Source organism: Sorex araneus, chromosome 11 (genome assembly GCF_027595985.1).
Source record: "Sorex araneus isolate mSorAra2 chromosome 11, mSorAra2.pri, whole genome shotgun sequence".
In the NCBI taxonomy this organism is placed as follows: Eukaryota; Metazoa; Chordata; class Mammalia; order Eulipotyphla; family Soricidae; genus Sorex; species Sorex araneus.
The window spans coordinates 31,319,316-31,340,049 of NC_073312.1; the positions used below are offsets into that span (position 1 = coordinate 31,319,316).

The 20,734-nt window shown below is 39.5% G+C and overlaps 1 protein-coding gene across 1 annotated transcript in view; it reads left to right on the top strand.

The window, feature by feature from the left end:
* The first annotated feature begins 603 nt into the window (after positions 1-603).
* The window catches only part of LOC101549522 (cytochrome P450 2C21-like), a 30,156-nt gene continuing 10,025 nt past the window's right edge, over positions 604-20,734 (top strand). Inside the window, exons 1-5 of the mRNA XM_055119020.1 lie at positions 604-975; positions 4,157-4,319; positions 10,702-10,851; positions 15,548-15,708; positions 18,172-18,348. Coding sequence (XP_054974995.1) covers positions 808-975; positions 4,157-4,319; positions 10,702-10,851; positions 15,548-15,708; positions 18,172-18,348 — 819 coding nt within the window. The 5' untranslated portion in view covers positions 604-807. The remainder of the gene's footprint in view (positions 976-4,156; positions 4,320-10,701; positions 10,852-15,547; positions 15,709-18,171; positions 18,349-20,734) is intronic.

Consider the following 20,734-nt stretch of genomic DNA (forward strand, 5'->3'; position numbering starts at 1 on the left):
GACAAATATTGTATGATCTTACTCATCTTTGGTACATGGAGAAAGAAACAAAGGAATGGTAATATCAAGTAATACCCCTCGGCCCTGTATTACAAAACTGAGAATACAAATTGGGGTGGAATAGGGGAGGTGTTGGGGAATGGAAGTGACATAATAACATTGGTGGAGCGTTTTAACACTTTGAAGGTAGCAAGGTACGATACATGTTAACACTTTTGTAAACATGTGACCTAACATTTAATAAATCATTTGACCCTCTCTGAAGAGTGGAGTTCTTTCTTTTCTCTCTTTTAATGCACTGTATTTACATAGTTAAGTTTTAGATATACAATAATGCAGCACCAATCCCACCACCAGTATTAGTGTTCCTGCACTAAAGTTCCCAGGTTTCCTTGCATATCACCCCAGCCCTCTCCAGCCTGACCTTTATAAGTTCAGTTGTAGAAGTTTTGGTCCCTTGAGTTCAGTGTTGCTGACTATGTGATTTAGATATTTGGCCCTATCATTTTTTATCATCATCTTTTGTACCTTAACTTGTACCTGACCTGGCCCCTTTTGCTTCTCATTTGTCTATTCTGTCCCTCCCCTGGTGGAATTATTTTCTGATTGGAATTTACTCTAAAAACACCAATTTATTGATCATTAACCACATGACCACCTTTGCTGTTTGTTTCTGCAATAAATCAAAGTGCACTTGAGATGAAACAATATATAAACTTCAAAGACTAAGTGCAGAATTGATGATCACCTTCCATTTAGTGTGTATTTGTCTGTAGCTTTTAAGCTTTGAATTTTCAAAGCGCAGTGATGAACCTCTTCATTATTCTGGTATTTTGTCTTTTATGTTTGATTTCCCTTTTTCTGTGGAATCAAAATTCTACCAAAGGAAAGTTGCCGCCTGGCCCCACGCCTCTTCCAATTATTGGAAATATTCTACAGATAGATACCAATAACATCACCAAATCCTTAAACAAGGTGAGTACAATTACTTTTAACTATATTGCATGAGACAGCTAAATAAGACAGCTCAATGTCTGAATAAAATATGGTATCAAATACTATGGTTAAAAGATGTAGTTTTAAAGGGCAAGGTACTCTTGGTAGCTTGCCGGGCTCTCAGAGAGGGGTGAAGGATTTGAACACGGGTCCACCATGTGAAATGCGAACGTTCTACCCACTGAGTTATCACTCAAGCACATCATTCACAAGTCAACTAATATAAGTATACTATATCAACCAAAAAGATATAAAATATAACACATTATTTCAGTAGATGCTGAAAACCATCTGAGAAGATTCAACATATATTTTTGATAATCAAAGCAATAATTTGGGTTATCAGAGAAGAAACATACATTAACAAATTAATATATGGCAAACATGCAGCTAATAATGGTGGAATTGAGTAAATGCACAGCAAATACTTAATGGTGAAAGACTCAAAACCTTTTATCCTATGATCTGATACAAGACAAGATGTCCACTTTCATTTCAGTAACACAATGATTTTGAAAGTCCTAGCTTATGCAATTTATCAAGAAAAAGATATATAAGATATCCAAGTTAGAAAAGAAGCAAAGCTATCATTATTTGCAGATAACATCATAATATGGATAGAATGGAAATGGTTGTGTTTCAGTGGCAGAAATCTTGCTTTGTATGTGTGGGCTCTGGGTTTGATTCCTGTATCACCAATTTCACCACAAATTCAGAAATAGCTAATGAGTTCAGAAAAAATACAATATAAAATTAATATACTTCAGCCAAATAAATTTCTATATGTATCCTAGTAAGGAAAAGGACTATTAAGAAAACAATCTTATTTATAATTTTATCAGAAAAGATAAAGTACCCAGGAATAAAGCCACAAATGGAAGTGAAAGTCTTATACACTAGAAATTATTAGACATTTGAGAAAGAAGAGACACAGAGAAATAGAAAGATGTCTTGTGCCCATGTATTAGAAGAATATTATTGAAATGGTCATCTCAAGCATTTTACAGGTTTAGTGCAATCTCTATAAAAATAGTATTATTTCAAGGAAATAATACAAACAGTTCTAAAATTTGTGTGTAACCACAGAAATCCTAGAATAGTCAAAAACTATGACGAAAGAAAAGAAGGAAAATGGAATGATCATGATTTCAGAATTCAAAGTATAATGTAATAGTAACTACAATCATAAATAAAACAGTGTGATAGTATAACAAAAATAGCATAATACCAGAGGAATAAAATAGATGCCCAGAAATAAAATCATAGTTATGTAGAAACCCTTCTTTAACCAAAGAGTAAGGACCATACATGAAGAAAGGAAAGTCTCTTTAACCTAACAGCATGGGGGAAAACTGGAAAAAGACATGTTTAAAAGAACCATAGAATGTTACTCACTATTTGCGATCATATAAAACAATTAACTAAAAATGAATTGAAGACTAGGAGCTGGAGATACAGTATTGCAGGTAGGGCATATCTTACACGTGGCCAACCTGGGTTCAATCCTATCATCACATATGGACCCTTGAACACTTCCAGAAGTGATTCCAAAAAGCTGAACCAGGAGTCAACCCTCAGCATTGCTGGGTGTGGCTCCAACTTCCAATTTCTTTTTTTGCTTTTTGCGTCACACCTGGCAATTAACAGGGGTTATCTCCTAGCTTTGCATTCAGAAATTATTCCTGGCAGTGCTCCGGGGACCATATGGGATGCTGTAAATCAAACCTGGGTTGGTCTTGTGCAAGGCAAAACCCCTACCTGCGGTACTATCGCTCCAGCCCCCCAAATAAATTTTTTTTTTTGCTTTTTGGGTCACACCTGGCGATGCACAGGGGTTACTCCTGGCTCATACACACAGGAATCACTCCTGGCGGTACTCAGGGGACCATATAGGATGCTGGGAATTGAAACCGGGTCAACCGAGTGCAAGGCAAATGACCTACCCGCTGTGCTATCGCTCCAGCCCCCCAAATAAATTTTTATATGAATTAAATATTTAAATATTATGTCCCAAAGTATAAATTACATAAGGGTAAAACTGTGATAAAACCAAATAGGCAACCTAGTAATTGGGAGAAGATTTTTGTACATTATTTCCTGCTGATGGGTTGATATCAAACTATCTCAAGAACTCACACAAATAAAAAACAAAAAATCAAGCAACCCAATCAAAAAGTGGGCAAGAGAACTGAATAACACCTTTCCTGAGAAGACAGAGATGAATAAAGTATGACCCATCAATGAGTCAGAAACAAGAGAGAAGCTCTGTCACTGTCACTGTCATTGTCATCCCATTGCTCATCAATTTGCTCAAGCAGGCACCAGTAATGTCTCCACTTTGAGACTTGTTATTGCTTTTGGCATATCAAATATGCCGTGGGTAGCTTGCCAGGCTCTGCACTGTATTTATAAATGGGGATACAACTCAAAACTATCATGATATATATCACCTGACACCAGTGAGAATGACCTATCTCAACAAAGTTGAACTTAGTGTTGCCAAAGATGCAGAGAAAAAGAAACTGGTATGCTCTTGATGAAAAGAAATTAATAAAGCCTTATGGGAAATGTCATGGAGATTCTTTTAAAACACTGAAAATGAAAGTACCATATGGATTAAGCTTTTCCATTCTTAGGCATTTATCTAAAAGATATAAATACACTAGCTTGAAAAGATAATTGGTTGTCTGTATTAGTTACCAAGCTTTTCATAATAGCAAAATGTCACTCATCCTGAATACAGTTGACTGTATAAGGAAGTGGTGGTATATATATACTCAAAATGGTGAGTATACTAAATGAAGTAAGTAAGGAAGAGAAAGACTATTACTGAATAATTGAACTGATATGTAGAATATAGAAACTAGAACAACTAAACTAAAAAACCCAACATGTTAACTCATACATTTGATGGAATCTCAGGTAGTTATGGCAGACAAAGGGAGAGGGCATGGGAAGGGATGGACAGAGGCTCATTCTGATGCTAAAAGATACTAGAAATTATGTGGTTCATTTGTGTTACATACATATGTAACTCCTGTAAGATCAGTCTCTGAAATTCTAAATTTTAGAGTGTTATAAATGAGTGATAAAAATTTATTTCCTCTCTGCATTTTTAGTTTTGAAGAGCAAACTATTCTATTTTCTGTTTATATTCCAGCTTGCAGAAGTCTATGGCCCTGTGTTCACTGTGTATTTTGGCATGAAGCCCATGGTGGTGCTGCATGGATATGATGCAGTGAAGGAAGCTTTGATAGATCATGGCGAGGTGTTTTCTGGCAGAGGAAGTTTCCCAGCGATAGATCACATGTCCAGAGGCTTAGGTAGGCTTCTCTTTGGGGCATGTATATGGGTTTGTAATTGTAAAGATTCAAATAGAGTAAGGAATCGGAAATTATACTTATAAAATTTTATAATAACATCATAATTCTAATATTTTCTATATAAGGATAATCCATACATAAAATTGTGAGGATAACACAATTTAATGAAATATTAAATACGCTCAAACTAACTTTTTTTTTTTTTTTGCTTTTTGGGTCACACCCGGCAATGCACAGGGGTTACTCCTGGTTCTCCACTCAGGAATTACCCCTGGCGGTGCTCAGGGGACCATATGGGATGCTGGGATTCGAACCCGGGTCGGCCGCGTACAGGGCAAACACCCTACCCGCTGTGCTATCGCTCCAGCCCCTCAAACTAACTTCTAATGTTCTGCAAATTAATTTTTATTTGTTTTGGGGCCATACATGGCAGTGCTCAGGGCTTACTCCTCACTCTTGCTTAGGGATCAATTCTGGTAGTGCTCAGGAGACCATATGGGGCTCCAGGGATGGAATGGTGAACAGCTGCTTGTAAGGCAAGAGACTACTACCCACTGTATTCTCGCTCTGACCCCAGTAATGTTATGCAAATTTGTGTCTAAACTATTATCTTTAAATTATAACTCGTTAAGGTAATGAATAAAAGAGAAGAGAGAAAGAAGAAGAATTGTTATCTTACTTACCGAAATTATGCTTTTAGATTTGAGTCTTGGATGCCAAAATGCTATTTTAGGAAACATGTATATGATGTATAGAGCTAGCATAGATTTGTTATATTGCAATCTTGCTTTAAAACTATTCTTATGAAAATGCATGAGAAATATTTTATTTTTAATAATTTTTTATTTGTGAATCACCGAGAGGTATAGTTACAGACTTACAAACTTTGATGCTTGAGATTCAGTCATAAAATGCTCGAGTACCCATCCCTCCACCAGTGCCCATTCTCCACTATAAGTGATCCCAGTATCCCTCCCACCCATACCCCTACCCTACCTGGTCTCTGTGGCAGGGCATTCCCTTTTGTTCTCTGTCTCCTTTGGGTGTTGTGGTTTGCAATAGAGGTATAGAGTGATCATCCTGTTTGATCTATAGTCTACTTTCAGCAAGCATCTCCATCCTGAGCAGGTCCTCCAAACACCACCCTTTACTTAGTGTTTCCTTCTTTATCTGAGCTGCCTTTTCCCCCAGCATGTGAGGTCAGCTTCCAAGCTGTGGAGCAAACCTTGTGGCACTTATCTCTACTATTTTTGGCTGTTATTCTTACATTCTGTTACTTTATATTCCACAAATGATTGCAATCTTCCTATGTCTGTCCCTCTCTTTCTGGCTCATTTCACTTAGCATTATACTTTCCATGTTGATCCATGTATATGCACAGTTCATGACTTCATCTTTTCTAAAAGCTTCATAATAGAGCATTGTATAAATGTACCAAAGTTTCTTTAACCAGTCATTTGTTCATGAGCACTCAAGTTTTTTCCAGATTTTGACCATTGTAACCCGTGCAGCAATTAACATATGAGTGCAGATGTCATTTCTACTACACTTTTTTGCATCTCTGGGATATATTCCCAGCAGTGGTATAGCTGGGTCAAATGGGAGCACATTTTCTAATTTTTTGAGGAGCGTCTATATAGTTTTCCAAAGGGCCGAACCAGTCGGTATTCATTGTGTAGATGTACCAAAGTTTCTTTAACCAGTCATCTGTTCTTGGGCACTTGGGTTTATCCAGATTCTGGCTATTGTAAATGATGTTGCAATGAACATACGAGTGTAGATGTCATTTCTACTATACCTTTTTGCATCTCCAGGATATATTCCCAGAAGTGGTATTGCTAGGTCAAATGGGAGTTCCATTTCTAATTTTTTAAGAAGCGTCCATATTGCTTTCCAAAAGGCCTGAAGCAGTCAGCATTCTCACCAGCAGTGAAAGAGGGTCCCTTTCTCCCACATCCTTGCCAACACTGGTTGCTTTTTTGTTGCATGAATGTTCGTGCGGTCGGAGGCGCTGAGATAAGGAACGCGAAAGAAATATGTTTCATGGAGGACCAGACTCGCTCTGGCTCTTGGCAAAGGCAGAGGGCCTCGTGGATCTCCTTTTATTGATCATCGCACTTCCAAAAGATGCAATACATTGAAGTCACCTAAGGCACCAAAAGATGTTACGGGAAGAACATTGAGGCAACATTATTTTCTTGTATCTTCAGGCCAGTAATCTAGGCCTCTGGAAAGAAGATACAAAACCAGAACTGAAACCTTTCTTGGGCTGAAAGCACTCAGATTTACATCCCAAAGACCAGGCTGGGCTGCCACAGGAAATCTACTTGTCAGTTACAAACTAGGCAGCACCTGAAGTGTACATCCCAAAGACTAGGCTGGGCCAGAGCCTGGAATCTACAATGTCAAAAGTCAGGCCTGGTTAGCACCTAAGATCTGCATGTCAAAGAACAACCAGGCTTCTGCTAGGAAAGGAAAACTGCCTCTGAAATTATTCTCCTGAAGGCAGCTGAAAAGGGGAAAATATTCCTGTCTGCAGTACAGTGTCCCCAACACTTTTGTTCTTTTGGATATGTGCCCGTCTCTGTGGTGTGAGGTGGTAATGAGAAATATTTAAATCTAATAAAATACAAGCAAAATATCATACTCTACAAAGAGGATATATAAAAACATATAATTGATATTAGAAAAAACTTAGAAGTTAAGTACTTAACTTACGTTATGCTCAAGACCCCTTTCCACCCGTTTGGACAGGCCTCATGCATGAAAGTACTGGCAGAAGAACCCAGGTGTGTGTAATGCCATCCATGGCCAACATCCAGAGAGAGACTTTAAAGCAAGCTCTCAGAAGAGAGTGATGCAGAGAGTCTCTTGCCCGCACACCTGGCTGTCTTCCCCGGGGCCCCTCGGAGGGAATGGGCTCCAACTTCCCCCCCTACCTGGAGCAGAGCTCCCAGCGGCCAAAGACCACGAGAACCTAGCTACAGCCATGCTCGACGTCCCTCTCCACACGTTCGGACAGGCCTCATGCATGAAGGTACCGACAGAGGAACCCAGGTGTGTGTAATCCCAGAAATGGCCAACATTCAGAGAGAGACTTAAAAGCAAGCTCTCAGAAGTGATATCTTGTAGCGATATCCTGTAGTGTAGGATGACATTACTTTGTCCTTTTCCTCCTTGCCACAAGTAGCTTGTCCCTGTTTTCCCGGAGTTTAGGCTTACCCCAGTCTCACCCATCAAGGTATTCCTGACTCTCTCTCATCCCTTTGTTTAGCTATAATCATTTCTCCATGCTCTCTTCCCCAAAAGAGTTAATCCTCGGCTTTCCCTTAATCTGACTCTGCTAATTTGCAAGGTCAGACCTTCCTAGGATACTGAATTTATATTATATAAGTTAATATTGCCTTTCTCCTCTTCTTGTGCCTTTTGAATAATTTACTTTAAAGCTATGTCTGTTTTGTATAGACACAAGAAGACAATATTATGTTTTTATAACTTGGGAATTAATTGGCCTCGAATATTATTCCCTCCCGGGCATCTGCTTTCTCCACTTAAGCCTCAGTTGCCCTCAGTTCCTAGCACCCCAAAGCAGGGTCCCCGACGTGGGACAAGAAGGACCCAGGGCAAGTCCCAAGCCCCTCATGCTGTGGAGATTTAACTAGGCTGTAAGATTGGGTTGGGGGGCCAGATCCACGGGGGCCAGATCCACGTGGGGCCAGATCCACAGATCCAGAGAGAGACCGAGAGCCGGGAGAAAAGCGGAAGGAGAGAATGAAATAAACTGATCGAGGAACCCGTTTGGCCTTCTTCCTTCCCATCGCCTGCCCTGAACCGACAGCACACACAGTGGTTCGGGGCACCGAACGCGAGTGGTGAGACAGAGCCGCCTGGAGAGCCTGCGAGTGCACTCTCCCCTCCGAGAGCCTTAGTTTTTTACACTGTAGCATACTTCTCCCTCTGGGAGAAAATGCCAAACTTCTGAGAGTTTCCTGCCTACATGGGACAGCCTTGCAAGCTTCCCATGGTGTATTCATATGCTAAATCCAGTAGCAAGCTGGATCTCATTCCCCTGACCCTGAAAGAGCCCCCAGTGTGACATCATTTGGAGGGGCAAGTCCAGATAGACTTCTGAGATCTCAGGGAAAGGACAAAATGAGAGGTTACTGAGCCGACTCGAAAAATCAAAGATCAACGGGATTTCTTGATCATGATAGTGTTTTTTTTTTTTTCTTTTGAGACAGTCTTCAACTGTCCTGTTCTCTAGTGTGTTAACTGGGTTCAGGTAACATGAAAAAAATAATGGAGCCAATTCAACATGAATACCATTCTCTAAGGTCTTCTTGGACACGTTTCTTAAGAATATATATTTTTTGCTTTTAATTTTTTAATAAATCACCATGAGGTACAGTTACAGACTTACAAACATTCCTGTTTATGTTTCAGTCATACAATGATCAAGTGCCCATCCCTCCACCAGTGCCCGTTCGTTCTCCAGCACCAATGTTCCCAGTATCCTTCTCATCCCTCCCATTTCGCCCCCTACCCGCCCCGCCTCTGGGGCAGGTGTATTCCCTTTTAGTCTTCTCTCTCCTTTAGGGTGTCTGGTCTGCAATTCAAGTATTGAATGGCTATCATGATCAGTCTATAGTCTACTTTCAGCACACATCTGCCATCCCAAGCGGGCCCTCTAAACACCCTTACTTGGTGTTCCCTTCTCTATCTGAGCTGCCTTTCCCCCACAGCATGTGAGGTTGGCTTCTAAGAAATGGAGCAAACCTCCTGGTACTTATCTCTACTGTTCTTGGGCATTAGTCTCCCATTCTGTTATTTTATATTCCACAGATAAGCGCAATCTCTCTATGCCTGTCCCTCTCTTTCTGGCATATTTCGATTAACATGATAGTTTCTATGTTAATCCACTTATATGCAAAGTTCATGACTTCAACTTTTCTAATAGCTACATATAGTCCATTGTGTAAGTGTACCAAAGTTTCCTTAACCAGCCATTGGTTCTTGGGCACTTGGGTTTTTTCCAGATTTTGTGTATTGTAACCAGTATATCAATTAACATATGAGTGCCAATGTCATTTCTACCATACTTTTTTTGTATCCCTGGGATATATTCCCAGCAGTGGTATAGCTGGGTCAAATGGGAGCACAATTTCTAATTTTTTGAGAATCATACATACTGTTTTCCAAAAGGGCTGAACCAGTCGGTATTCCCACCAGCTGTGAAGGAGAGTCCCTTTCTCCCGACATCCGCACCAATACCGGTTGCTTTTGTTCTTTGAATATGTGCCAGTTACTGTGGTGTGAGATGATATCTCATAGTTGTTTTAATCTGCATCTCACTGATGACTAGTGATGAAAAGCATTTTTTCATGTGCCTTTTGGCCATTCAGATTTCTTCTTTGTGAAAATTTCTATTCATTACATCGCCCTATTTTCTGAAGGGGCTGGTGGTTTTCTTCTTGTAGAGTTCAACCAGTGCCGTGTAAATCCTTAATATCAACCCCTTATAAGATGGGTATTGGGTGAACATCCTTTCCCATTATGTAAACTGTCTTTGTAATTTGGTCACTTTGTATTTTGTCTTTGTATTTTGAGGTGCAGAAGTTTCTCAGTTTAAGGTAGTTCCATTTGTTTATCTCTGTTTCGACTTGCTTGGCTAATGGAGTGTCACCTTTAAAGATACCTTTAACTTCAATGTCATGGGGGGTTTTGCTGACCTTGACTTCAATGTTCTTATGGATTCTGGTCTGATTTTGAGGTCTTTAGTGCATTTTGATCTGATTTTCGCTTAGATGTCTGATCTTCAGTTTCCTTAGTGCTAGTACCACATTTCATAGAAAATATTTAGTAAGTAGAAGAAAAATATTGCAATGAGATGATTGTAGCATGTCCCTTATTGGAGGGATGGATTTTCATCTCCCTTCTTTCAGTTCACAAGCACTGCCTCTCTTCTTGAGTGGTCACCGCTTTGTTATATCTCCTAGAATTTATTTACAATGTCCAGAATTCAGTGTTGGAAATGTGACTCATGATTTATTAGGTGTGTGATCAGAGAGTAAGAACCTTGCTTCCATATTTCATCACCCTCACCAGAGAAAAGGGGACAAAACACTTTCCTCACAGGATTGGTCTGAGGCTTGAGGGCTGAAGGATGAGGGAGCTATAAATCCAAAAATCTTGTTTAGATAGTAACTGGGTCAGGAAAGGAAGCATGTGTGACTGAGCTTCAGGGAAATTCCTTAGGCGGCCACCACTTTTTATTTTCCTGCTAAGTATCTTCCTTACTGCCTAAGATGCAGACTATCAGCCAGTGTTTGTATCTAACGAGATTTTCTTCTCTACTTCTTTCTCTTTATTTTTGTCTTAATAGGAATTGTTTTCAGCAATGGAGAAGTGTGGAAGCAAACCCGACGTTTTGTCCTCATGGTATTGAGGAATATGGGGATGGGGAAGAGGACAATTGAAAACAGAATTCAAGAAGAGGCTTTGTGTCTGGTGGAAGCCTTGAAAAAAACCAATGGTGTGTACTTCATGATGCCATTACAGTAATAATTTGGACAGATGAGGTACTATTAAATGCAGACTTCAGAGGGATCTGACAGCTCAAATGCAACAGAACTTTTGGTTCATATAATAAGGGTTGAATAATGTAATAAGAAGCAAAGTGGTTAGCATACCTATTCTTTCAAGCAAATGTGGTATTACAATATCAACCAGAATCTTTCTCTTTGCATGGTAGTAAAATGGGCAAATAACAGACATGCCTGGTGTGGCATTGGCACTCAAGAATTCTTTCATAGTTTATGGATTATGAGTTAGGGTGACCTCTAGGTAACTAAGAGCACCTGGGGAATGAGTCTAGCTAAGCACAGAAGACAATATAGAGTTTAGTAATCACATAATAGTTTTGGCCACAGTAGTTTTAAAGATGAATTGACTTTTAGGATTTTTTTGAGAAAAAAATCACATTATCCAGTATATCTATCAAGTCATTGTACTGTGCATCTTATGTGTATACAGCACTGAGTTTATAATAAAGAAAAAAGAGAGATAGAGAAAACTTTGGTCTACAAAACACTGCGCCAAAAAATTCCTAGAAATCAATTCATATTTAAAACTACTGTGACCAAAACTATTACCTGATTACTAAACCCCATATTGTCTTCTGTGTATTGCTAGACCCAGGGCCTCTTAGCTACCTAGAGGTGGCCTTGAGCACTGTTGGGTGTGATCCTCCTGGCTGTAGGGCACCACCAGTATGGCTCAGGTGTCCCTGGCACATCTTCAGACCCCAGCAAGGAACCTTTATGCCTGGTTGGCTGAGTGTTTTAGGGAGTAGCCTTGGAGACTCCTGAGCACCACTTGGAAGCCCCGTGAGACAATAAGCATTGGTATTTCAGAGGTTGGATTTGCATTAAATCATTTTTCCATGTATAGGCTGCATTGATAGCTCACTTAGAGGGTTTTGGTGTATAGGGAGAGAGAGGCTGTAGTACCAAAAGGCTCAGTTTGTATTTGAGCTCTTACAGAACTAGGAGAGGGTAGAAGAGTGGTTAGAGACTTGGCAGGGGAAAAGTTGAGATAAGTTATGGAGTGTTTTGGTTTTTATTTTAAGCCTTAATTAAGTATTTTTCAAGAAAGCTCTCAATAACATTACAGTTTATATGGTGGATTGGCATTGTGTTTTTAAAGCAGTGTTAGTTCATTATCCAAATAGACTAATTTCTTTTTTATGTATTAAAAGGAAAATACAATTATAATAAATATTTGCATAATTCAAATTTCTCCTTAGAATTAATTCCCTGAAATGGTAGTAGAGCATCAACACACATCTAATGGATCCTGCTTGATGGGAGGGGCTTCCAAGGGTGTGCTGAAGGCCCTGCTGCCCCCACCCCCAGCAATTCTTGGCCCACAGGCTGGTGGCTTAAAGGGAGTGCTGGAGTAAATAGTATGACTTGGTCCCTGAAGTACTGGGGTTACCCAGGCTACCTCAGCAATGCTGTAGAAGCCTCTAGGGACAAATCTGGTAGTGCTTGAGGGCTTCCAGGCCTTTACGCCCTGATATTCAGGGTACCCATGTAGGGCTTGAGGCTTCTCCTGAAGTCAATCACATGCCATGTATGTGTGCTATTAATCCATGTAATTTCTCTGCAGAACTATTAACATCTTTATGGGAGGGATACTTGGTAGAAGTGGGCATAGAAGTCTGAGGACTCAGGTCAGTCAAGGAGCTTAGTGGTAGAACCCATACTAACCTTGCAGGTGTGAGGCTCTGAGTTTGATCCCTAGCAACACACACATCTCACAATGGAGACCTTACTGTTGCCTGCTCAAGCAAATCGATGAAAAACAGGATGACAGTGCTACAGTGCAGAATAAAAAGAGAATTAGTTTTGTTGGTGAATATTGTTTCATAACCTCATGCCTAAAATATGTTAAATACATATTTTTCACATGTTTTGTTTCTTAAGAATATTATAAACAGGAATACAGCAGTATTCCACCATTTGCAGACACCATAATTTACATAAGAAACCTTATTTTTTGTCAGATGTGCTGTTTTTGATGTTTTTACTATTGTAAAAAAATGCGATCCATAATAATGCATATATTTAATTATTTAAGAACAAGATTTTTACTTGGATTCTGATATATGTGTATATGTATATTCTAGGAAATAATTATATATACTTCATTTATATTTGAGCAAAACTACCCTACTTTATTTTAACTTACTTATCTTTTCTCATGGTGATTATGTCCACTAAGCTCCCTGGCTGTGGTAACCCAGATTCTCTAGTTATGAAATCTCACATTCTTCAGAATTCCATTTCATCACTCTCACTGTTGGACATTTCTTTCACATCTTGACCAGACATTTTTTTCCTGCTTGTTTTCTGCTAAGGCTTTTCCTTCACATTAGATTTTGTGTTAATAGTCAGTTCCTAGAGGCAGGGTGGATCTTCCATTCAAAATGTGGTTTGGATGGTCATATTTATGGTTCCATATACATGTCAATAGGATTTGAAATACTCTTGTGTGACTGGATTTTTTAATAATGAATTTATATTTTAATTAGTGAGTCACAGTGAGGGTACAGTTACAGATTCACCCATTTTCATGCTTGTTTTTCCCTCATAAAATGTTCGAGAGCCCATCCCTCCACCAGTGTCCATTCTCCACCACCAATGAACACAGTATCCCTCCAACTCCCCAGTGCCATCCTCCCCACTCCACCTCGACATTCTGACAGGGACTTACAATTTGATCTCTCTCTTTCCTTTTGGGTGTTGTGGTTTTCAATAGGGGTATTGAGTGGTCATACTATTCAGAATCTAGTCTACTTTCAGCACGCATTGCCCTTCCCGTGCGGGATCTTCAATCACATTTTACTTGGTGTTCCCTTCTCTATCTGGGATGACTTTCCCCCAGCGTGTGAGGCCAGCTTCCAAGCTATGGAGCCAACCTTCTGGTATTTAATACTATTATTCTTGGGTATTAGTCTTACACTCTGTTATTTTATATTCCACAGATGTGTGCAATCTTTCTATGTTTGTCCCTCTCTTTCTGGCTCATTTCACTTAGCATGATACTTTCCATGTTGATCCACTTATATGCAAAGTTCATGACTTCATCTTTTCAAACAGCTGCATAGCTTTCTATTGTATAGACCTACAAAAGTTTCTTTAGCCAGTCATCTGTTCTCGGCACTTGGGTTTTTTCCAGATTCTGGCCATTTTAATCAGTGCTGCAATGAACATATCAGTGCAGATGTCATTTCGACTATATTTTTTAGTTTCTCCAGGATATATTCCCAGAAGTGGTATTGCTGGATCAAAAGGGAGCTCAATTTCTAATTTTTTGAGAAGCGTCCATATTATTTTCCAAAGGGGCTGGACCAGTCAGCATTCCCACCAGGAGTGTAGAAGGGTCCCTTTCTCCCCACATCCTCTCCAAGAGCGGTTGCTTTTGGAAACACACTCATTTAAAAAAAAAATTATTGAATCACCATGAGATAGTTACATGCTTTCATGTTTGGGTTACAATCACACAATGGTCAAACACCCATCCCTCCACCAGTGCACATTCCCCACCACCAATATCCCCAGTTTATCCACCTTATCCACCCTCCCCTTGCCTCCATGGCAGACAATATTCCCCATATTCTCCTCTACTTTGGGGGATTATGGCTTGCAACACAGATACTGAGAGGCCATCATGTTTGGTCCATTATCTTTGTTCAGTACACATCTCCCATCCCGACTGATTCCTCCAGGCATCATTTTCATAGTGATCACTTCTCTATTCCATTTGCCTTCTCCCATCTGCTCATGAAGCAGTCTTCCAGCTATGGGGCAATCCTCCTGGCCTTTTTATCTACTGTCCTTGGGTGTCAGTCTCATGCGACGTAATTCTATACTCCACAAATGTACACTCATTTGTTTTTATTGTATTTTGCAAAATAGAATTCAATTCTACTCAGCCTAGGATATTTGGTGAGTACATCCAGTTTCCAGCATCAAAAATAAGTATCCTCACAAAGGGGGCTGAAGACAGTGTAGAGTGGGTGAAGCACTTGCCTTGCATATCATCAACCTGAGCTCAACCCACACACCTCATATGGTTTCCCAGCCCTACCAGGAGTGATCCCTGAGCCCAGAGCCAGGAGTAAGCTCTGAGCACTGTCCAGTGTGATCCTAGAAACAAACTCCCTTAAAATAAAAGACCAAAATATTTCACACTGAGCTGAATTTTATACATCTAAATATATATTTGAATGATAGCATTTGTTTGTTACCAGCTAGCTTGTTCCTGGATCTTCCCTGAACTTATTTCCTGGCATGTCACTCAGGATCAGTTCTGGTGGAGCTCAGGGAGTCATACATGGTGCTAGGTTAGAACAAGTGGTCATCCACTTGCAAAGCAAATGCTCTACCCTCTACTTCTTATTTTCTATCTTACAAATTACCTTATGGTTCTTTTTAGAGAATGATGTAACTAGGAGATACTTGAGAAAATAGTAAATACATTGAAATTCACTAGACAATTCTGGTGGGAAAACAATGGACTGTATTTTAGGTATGTTGAGTTTACAGATGCCATGTCCAGGTAATCCTCATATTTAAAAGCCTTAGAAGTCAACTTTTCTCAGCAATTTGAATTAAGACTTATATGATAATTGTGTTCTAACATTTAACTTATTTTGCTTTTAGCATCTCCCTGTGATCCAACTTTTCTTTTGGGCTCTGCTCCCTGCAATGTTATCTGCTCCATTATTTTCCAGAATCGTTATGAGTACAGTGATAAGAAATTTCTAACTTTGATGGAATATTTTGATGAAAACATGAAAATTTCAAGTAGCTCCTGGATACAGGTTAGTCATGGTTCTCTTTTGTGGAGAATAATTTTCTTGCTGATGTGTTGTTTATTTCTCTACCCTATTTTTATTTTTCATACTTTTAATTAGTGATCGTAATATTTTTAGTTTATTATTTTTTATTAGTGAATCACCGTGAGGGTACAGTTACAGATTTACATATTTTTGTGCTCGTGTTTTCATCATACAGTGTTCGAGAGCCCAATCCTTCACCAGTGGCCTTTTTCCACCACTGATGAACCCAGTATCCCTCCATCCCCAAATCCCACCCCCCCACACACCACCTGCTTCTGTGGCAGGGATTTCCCTTTTGTTCTCTCTCTCCTTTTGGGTGTTGTGGATTTCAATAGGGGTATTCAGTGGCCATCCTGTTCAATCTATAGTCTGCTTTCAGCATGCATCACCCTTCCCGAGCAGGTCCTCCAACACATTTTACTTGGTGTTCCCTTCTCTATCTGAGCTGCCTTTTCCCCCAGCATGTGAGGCCGGCTTTTAAGCCATGTAGCCAAGCTCCTGGTACTTACTTCTACTATTCTTGGGTGTTAGTCTCCTATTCTTTCATTTTATATTCCACAGATGAGCTCAATCTTTCTATGTCTGTCTCTCTCTTCTGCGTCATTTCATTTAGTATGATACTTTCCATGTTGATCCACTTATATGCAAAGTCATGACTTCATTTTTTCTACAGCTGCATAGTATTCCATTGTATAGATGTACCCAGTTTCTTTAATCAGTCATCTGTTCTCAGGAACTTGGGTTTTTTCCAGATTCTGGCTATTTAACCAGTGCTGCAATGAACATTTAAATGCAGATGTCATTTCAACTACACTTTTTTGCTTCTCCTGGATATATTCCCAGAAGTGGTATTGCTGGGTCAAATGGGAGCTCATTTATAATTTTTTGAGGAGCGTCTATATTCTTTTCCAGAAGGGCTGAACAAGCTGGCATTCCCTCCAACAGTGTAAAAGGGTCCCTTTCTTCCCACATCCCCTCCAACAGCAGTTGCTTTTGTTCTTTTTGATGTGTGCCATTCTCTGTGGTGTGAGGTGGTATCTCATAGTTCTTTTGATCTGCATCTCCCTGATAATTAGTGATGAAGAGCATTTTTTCATGTGCCTTTTGGCCATTCATATCTCTTCCTTGGGAAAGTTTCTTTTCTTTTCTTTTTCCCTTTTTCAGATGGGGTTGCATGTTTTATTTTTGTAGAGTTCAACCAGTGCCTTACATACCCTTGATATCAATCCCTTATCGGATAGGTATTGGGTGAATATAATTTTCTATTCTGTGGACTGTCCTTGTATTCTGGTCACTGTGTCTTTTGCGGTGCAGAAGCTTCTTAGTTTAATATAGTCCCATTTGTTTATCTCTGTTTCCATTTGGTTGATTAGTTGCATGGCATCTTTGAAGATACCTTTAACTTCAATATCGTGGAGGGTTTTACCGACCTTCTCTTCAATGTACCGTATGGATTCTTGAGTGATCGTAATGTTTATCAAACTATCGTTTGTAAATGGTGTGTTAGCAGATACAGTCAATGTTTTCAAATAAAAATTAAAACATAAAATACAGTAATATAAAAATAAAATATAATGCCTCAATTATGATAAGGGTTTCTTTTTTTTGAGTCACTAATCTCTTCCTGATTTTTATATCTGTAGCTGGAGAGGGTATAGTAGAATGTGTTTGGTATTATTGAACACTCTCAGAAGATCTTATTAACCTCCAATGCATAATCATTGGCAACTTAAATCATGAATAGATCATAAGATTATTATGTGTTTGCTAAAGTTTCAATCACTGCAAGACCCCCCCATGAGACAGGAAGATGGAATTCTCCATCTTCTCCTGACTTGGATTTTCCCAATTCCACCTCAGTGTCTCTGTCAGACTGTGGGCGGACACGGACATGGCCCTCCTGGTGTCCTGTGTGTGAAGAAGACCTGGGGACTCCTACCCTCCTACTCCTACCCTCTTGGTTGGAATCTCAGTCTCCATACATTCTTCTTTCTTTGATGTTCGGGTTCCTAATGTCCAAGTGTTTTAACTGCTTCTGGTTGGATTGGGTAGCATTGGAATAAGGTTTTAACTGGGTACACATGAATTGCTTTTTCATAAATAATCCAATTTTAAAACCATTAAAAAAAAAAAGACTATGATGTGTTCTACCTAGGAAGGACCTGATGGAATGAACAGTCTATGTTTCATTTTGGGGAAAGTGGGGTGGGGGCAGGAGTAATCCCTGTGAATCCCGGATGTGACTCAAAAAGCAAAAAAGAATGCATTGTAATTTGTGCATAATATAACTTAGCTGTTTATTTATTCCCCTTCTAATTATTGGCATTTTCTGGTTAAAGAAACAAGTCTTATTAATATTGGCTGAGCTTATGGCAAAGTGTCTCATATGTATCATGTGCATGTAAGTTTGTTGAGTGAAATAATGAATGATTCTTTTTCTTCCAGCTCTACAATGCTTTTCCTTTTTTAATACATTATCTCCCAGGATGTCATAATGAGTTGTTTAAAAATATTGCTATTCAAAAAAAGTTTATTTTGGAGAAGATAAAGGAACACCAAGAGTCCCTGGACTTCAGTAACCCACGAGACTTCATTGACTACTTTCTGATTAAAATGGAAAAGGTAAGTATAAAAATAATTACTCACACAATGCGAGAGGTATAATTTGGGTCTGATTCACTACTTTAACTTTGTGAGTGATAAGACTCATGGAGTGAGTCTTTCCAGTGATGTTAGGATAGTAAAAATGCTCTAGATTTGTTTTTATAAACCAGTACTCTCCCCAAAAAAACAAAATACTAGAGTTAAATCAATCACTTGTGAAACTTATTGCTTGTGCAAAGCATATTATGGGACTTAAGATATGTCTATGGATGGAGTAATAGATTGGGTAAGGTGCTTACCTCACATGCAGGTAACCTGGGTTTGATTCCCTGAGTCCCCCAGGAGTGATATCTGAGCACAGAGCCAGATGTACCCTTTGAGGGTACTACTAGGTGTGGCCCCCAAACAAACAACAAAAAACTATTACTAAATTTTTTCTTTAAATGACGTAGGTTTTATGTAATATAAATGGTTCTATTTTGTTGGAGATGGACTGAGCTATCAGGGTGAGCCCACATAGACTGTATGTACCATAGACAGGAACATTTTCCCCCTTCAAGCTGCCTTCAGAAAATAATTTCAGGATATTGAAAGAGGCAGTTTTTCCTTCTCTTGCAGAAGCTTGGCTGGTCTTTGACATGCAGATCTCTGGTGTTAGCCAGGTCTGACCTTTGATATTGTAAATTGTGGGCTCTGTCCCAGCCTAGTCTTTGGGATGTAGAGTACAGATGCCTGCCCAGTTTGTAATTGAAGTGGCAGCCCATCCTAGTCTTTGGGATGTAAATCCAGATGCCTGTAGCCCAACAAAGGTTTCAGTTTTGGTTTTGTATCTTCTTTCTGGAGGCCTAGATTACTGGCTTGCAGATACAAGGAAATACTGCTGCCTCTATGTTCTTCCTGTAACATCTTTTGATGCTTTTGATGCTGTCACTGTATTGTGCCCTAAAGAGGTACCATGATGAATAAAAGAAGATCCAGGAAGCCCTCTGCCTTTGCCAAGAGCCAGAGTGAGCCTTGGTCCTCTATGAGACATATTTCTTCCTCGTTCCTTATCTCAGTGCCTCTGACCACACGAATGTTCACGCAACACTATTTGTCTTTTTGTGGGATCTCTAGGAAAACTCTGGGGTCCTGGGGGGCAGTTTAAGTAAAGTCTGCCAGGTTGTTCAGTGGTCCTGACTATTCAGTGGTAACCCAAAATAAATTTCATGATTGGAAGATGTCATAAATGAGGAAACAAAAGAATGGATAGACTTTAGATAGATAAACTTTAGAAAAGTCTATGATATCTTTACAGATATACAAGGTTTGGCTTAAACTGTGACTCAAATGGACATGGATGATAATATGCTCCAAAAATCGTAAGCATGGAGATGAAATGTCTAGAATTTCCAACGACATTCTTTTTTATTTAATTCTTTTCCTTTTTTGCTTTTTGGGTCACACCGGGCAATGGACAGGGGTCACTCCTGGCTCTGCACTCAGGAATTACTCCTGGTGCTCAGGGAACCATATGGGATGCTGGGAATCGAACCCTGGTCGGCTGTGTGCAAGGCAAACACCCTACACGCTGTGCTATCACTCCAGCTCCCTCCAATGATATTCTTTTAATATTTTTTTTATTTATTTCATTTTATTTTATTATTTTGCTTTTTTGGGGTCATACTCAGTGATGCTCAGGGGTTACTTCTGGCTCTGAACTCAGGAATTACTCCTGGCAGTGCTTGGGGGACCATATGGGATGTTGGGAACTAAACCCGGGTTGGCTACGTGCAAGGCAAACGCCCAACCTGCTGTGCTATTTATCGCTCCAGCTCCTCCAATGACATTCTTTTGATTGTAATTGAGTAACTGTTTTGGGTATAATGATTATGAGATTGGAATAGAGACTTAGATTGGCAGGAGCTATGTATATGGAGCAGCATATCTAGAGACTTCAGTGAGCAATTTAGACTCAATACAATTGAAAATTAGGGCTGAAATTATGGTACAGAGGCAGCTGACAAGGGTTTGAATCTCTGGCAGCACATATGGTTCTCTAAGCATTGCCAGGTGTCATTCCTGAGCACAGAGCCAGGAATGGTCACTGAATATGGCTGAGTGGGTCTCCATCCCCAACATCCAAAAGAATTGAAAGCTGATTGAGATTTGGCAGAACACAATAAACATGATGCAAGGAAAGAATTCTAGAGTAACCAATTGTCTTTAGTGAGTGAGAAAGTGAGGAATAAGAAATGACAAATTGGTATAGTAGAAATGATATCTGTAGTTGTATGTTCATTTCTGCACTGTTTACAATAGCCAAAATCTGGAGAAAACCTGAGTGCCCATAAACAGATGATTGGTTAAAGAAACTCTGGTACATGTACACAATGGAATACTATGCATTATTACAAAAGAGGAA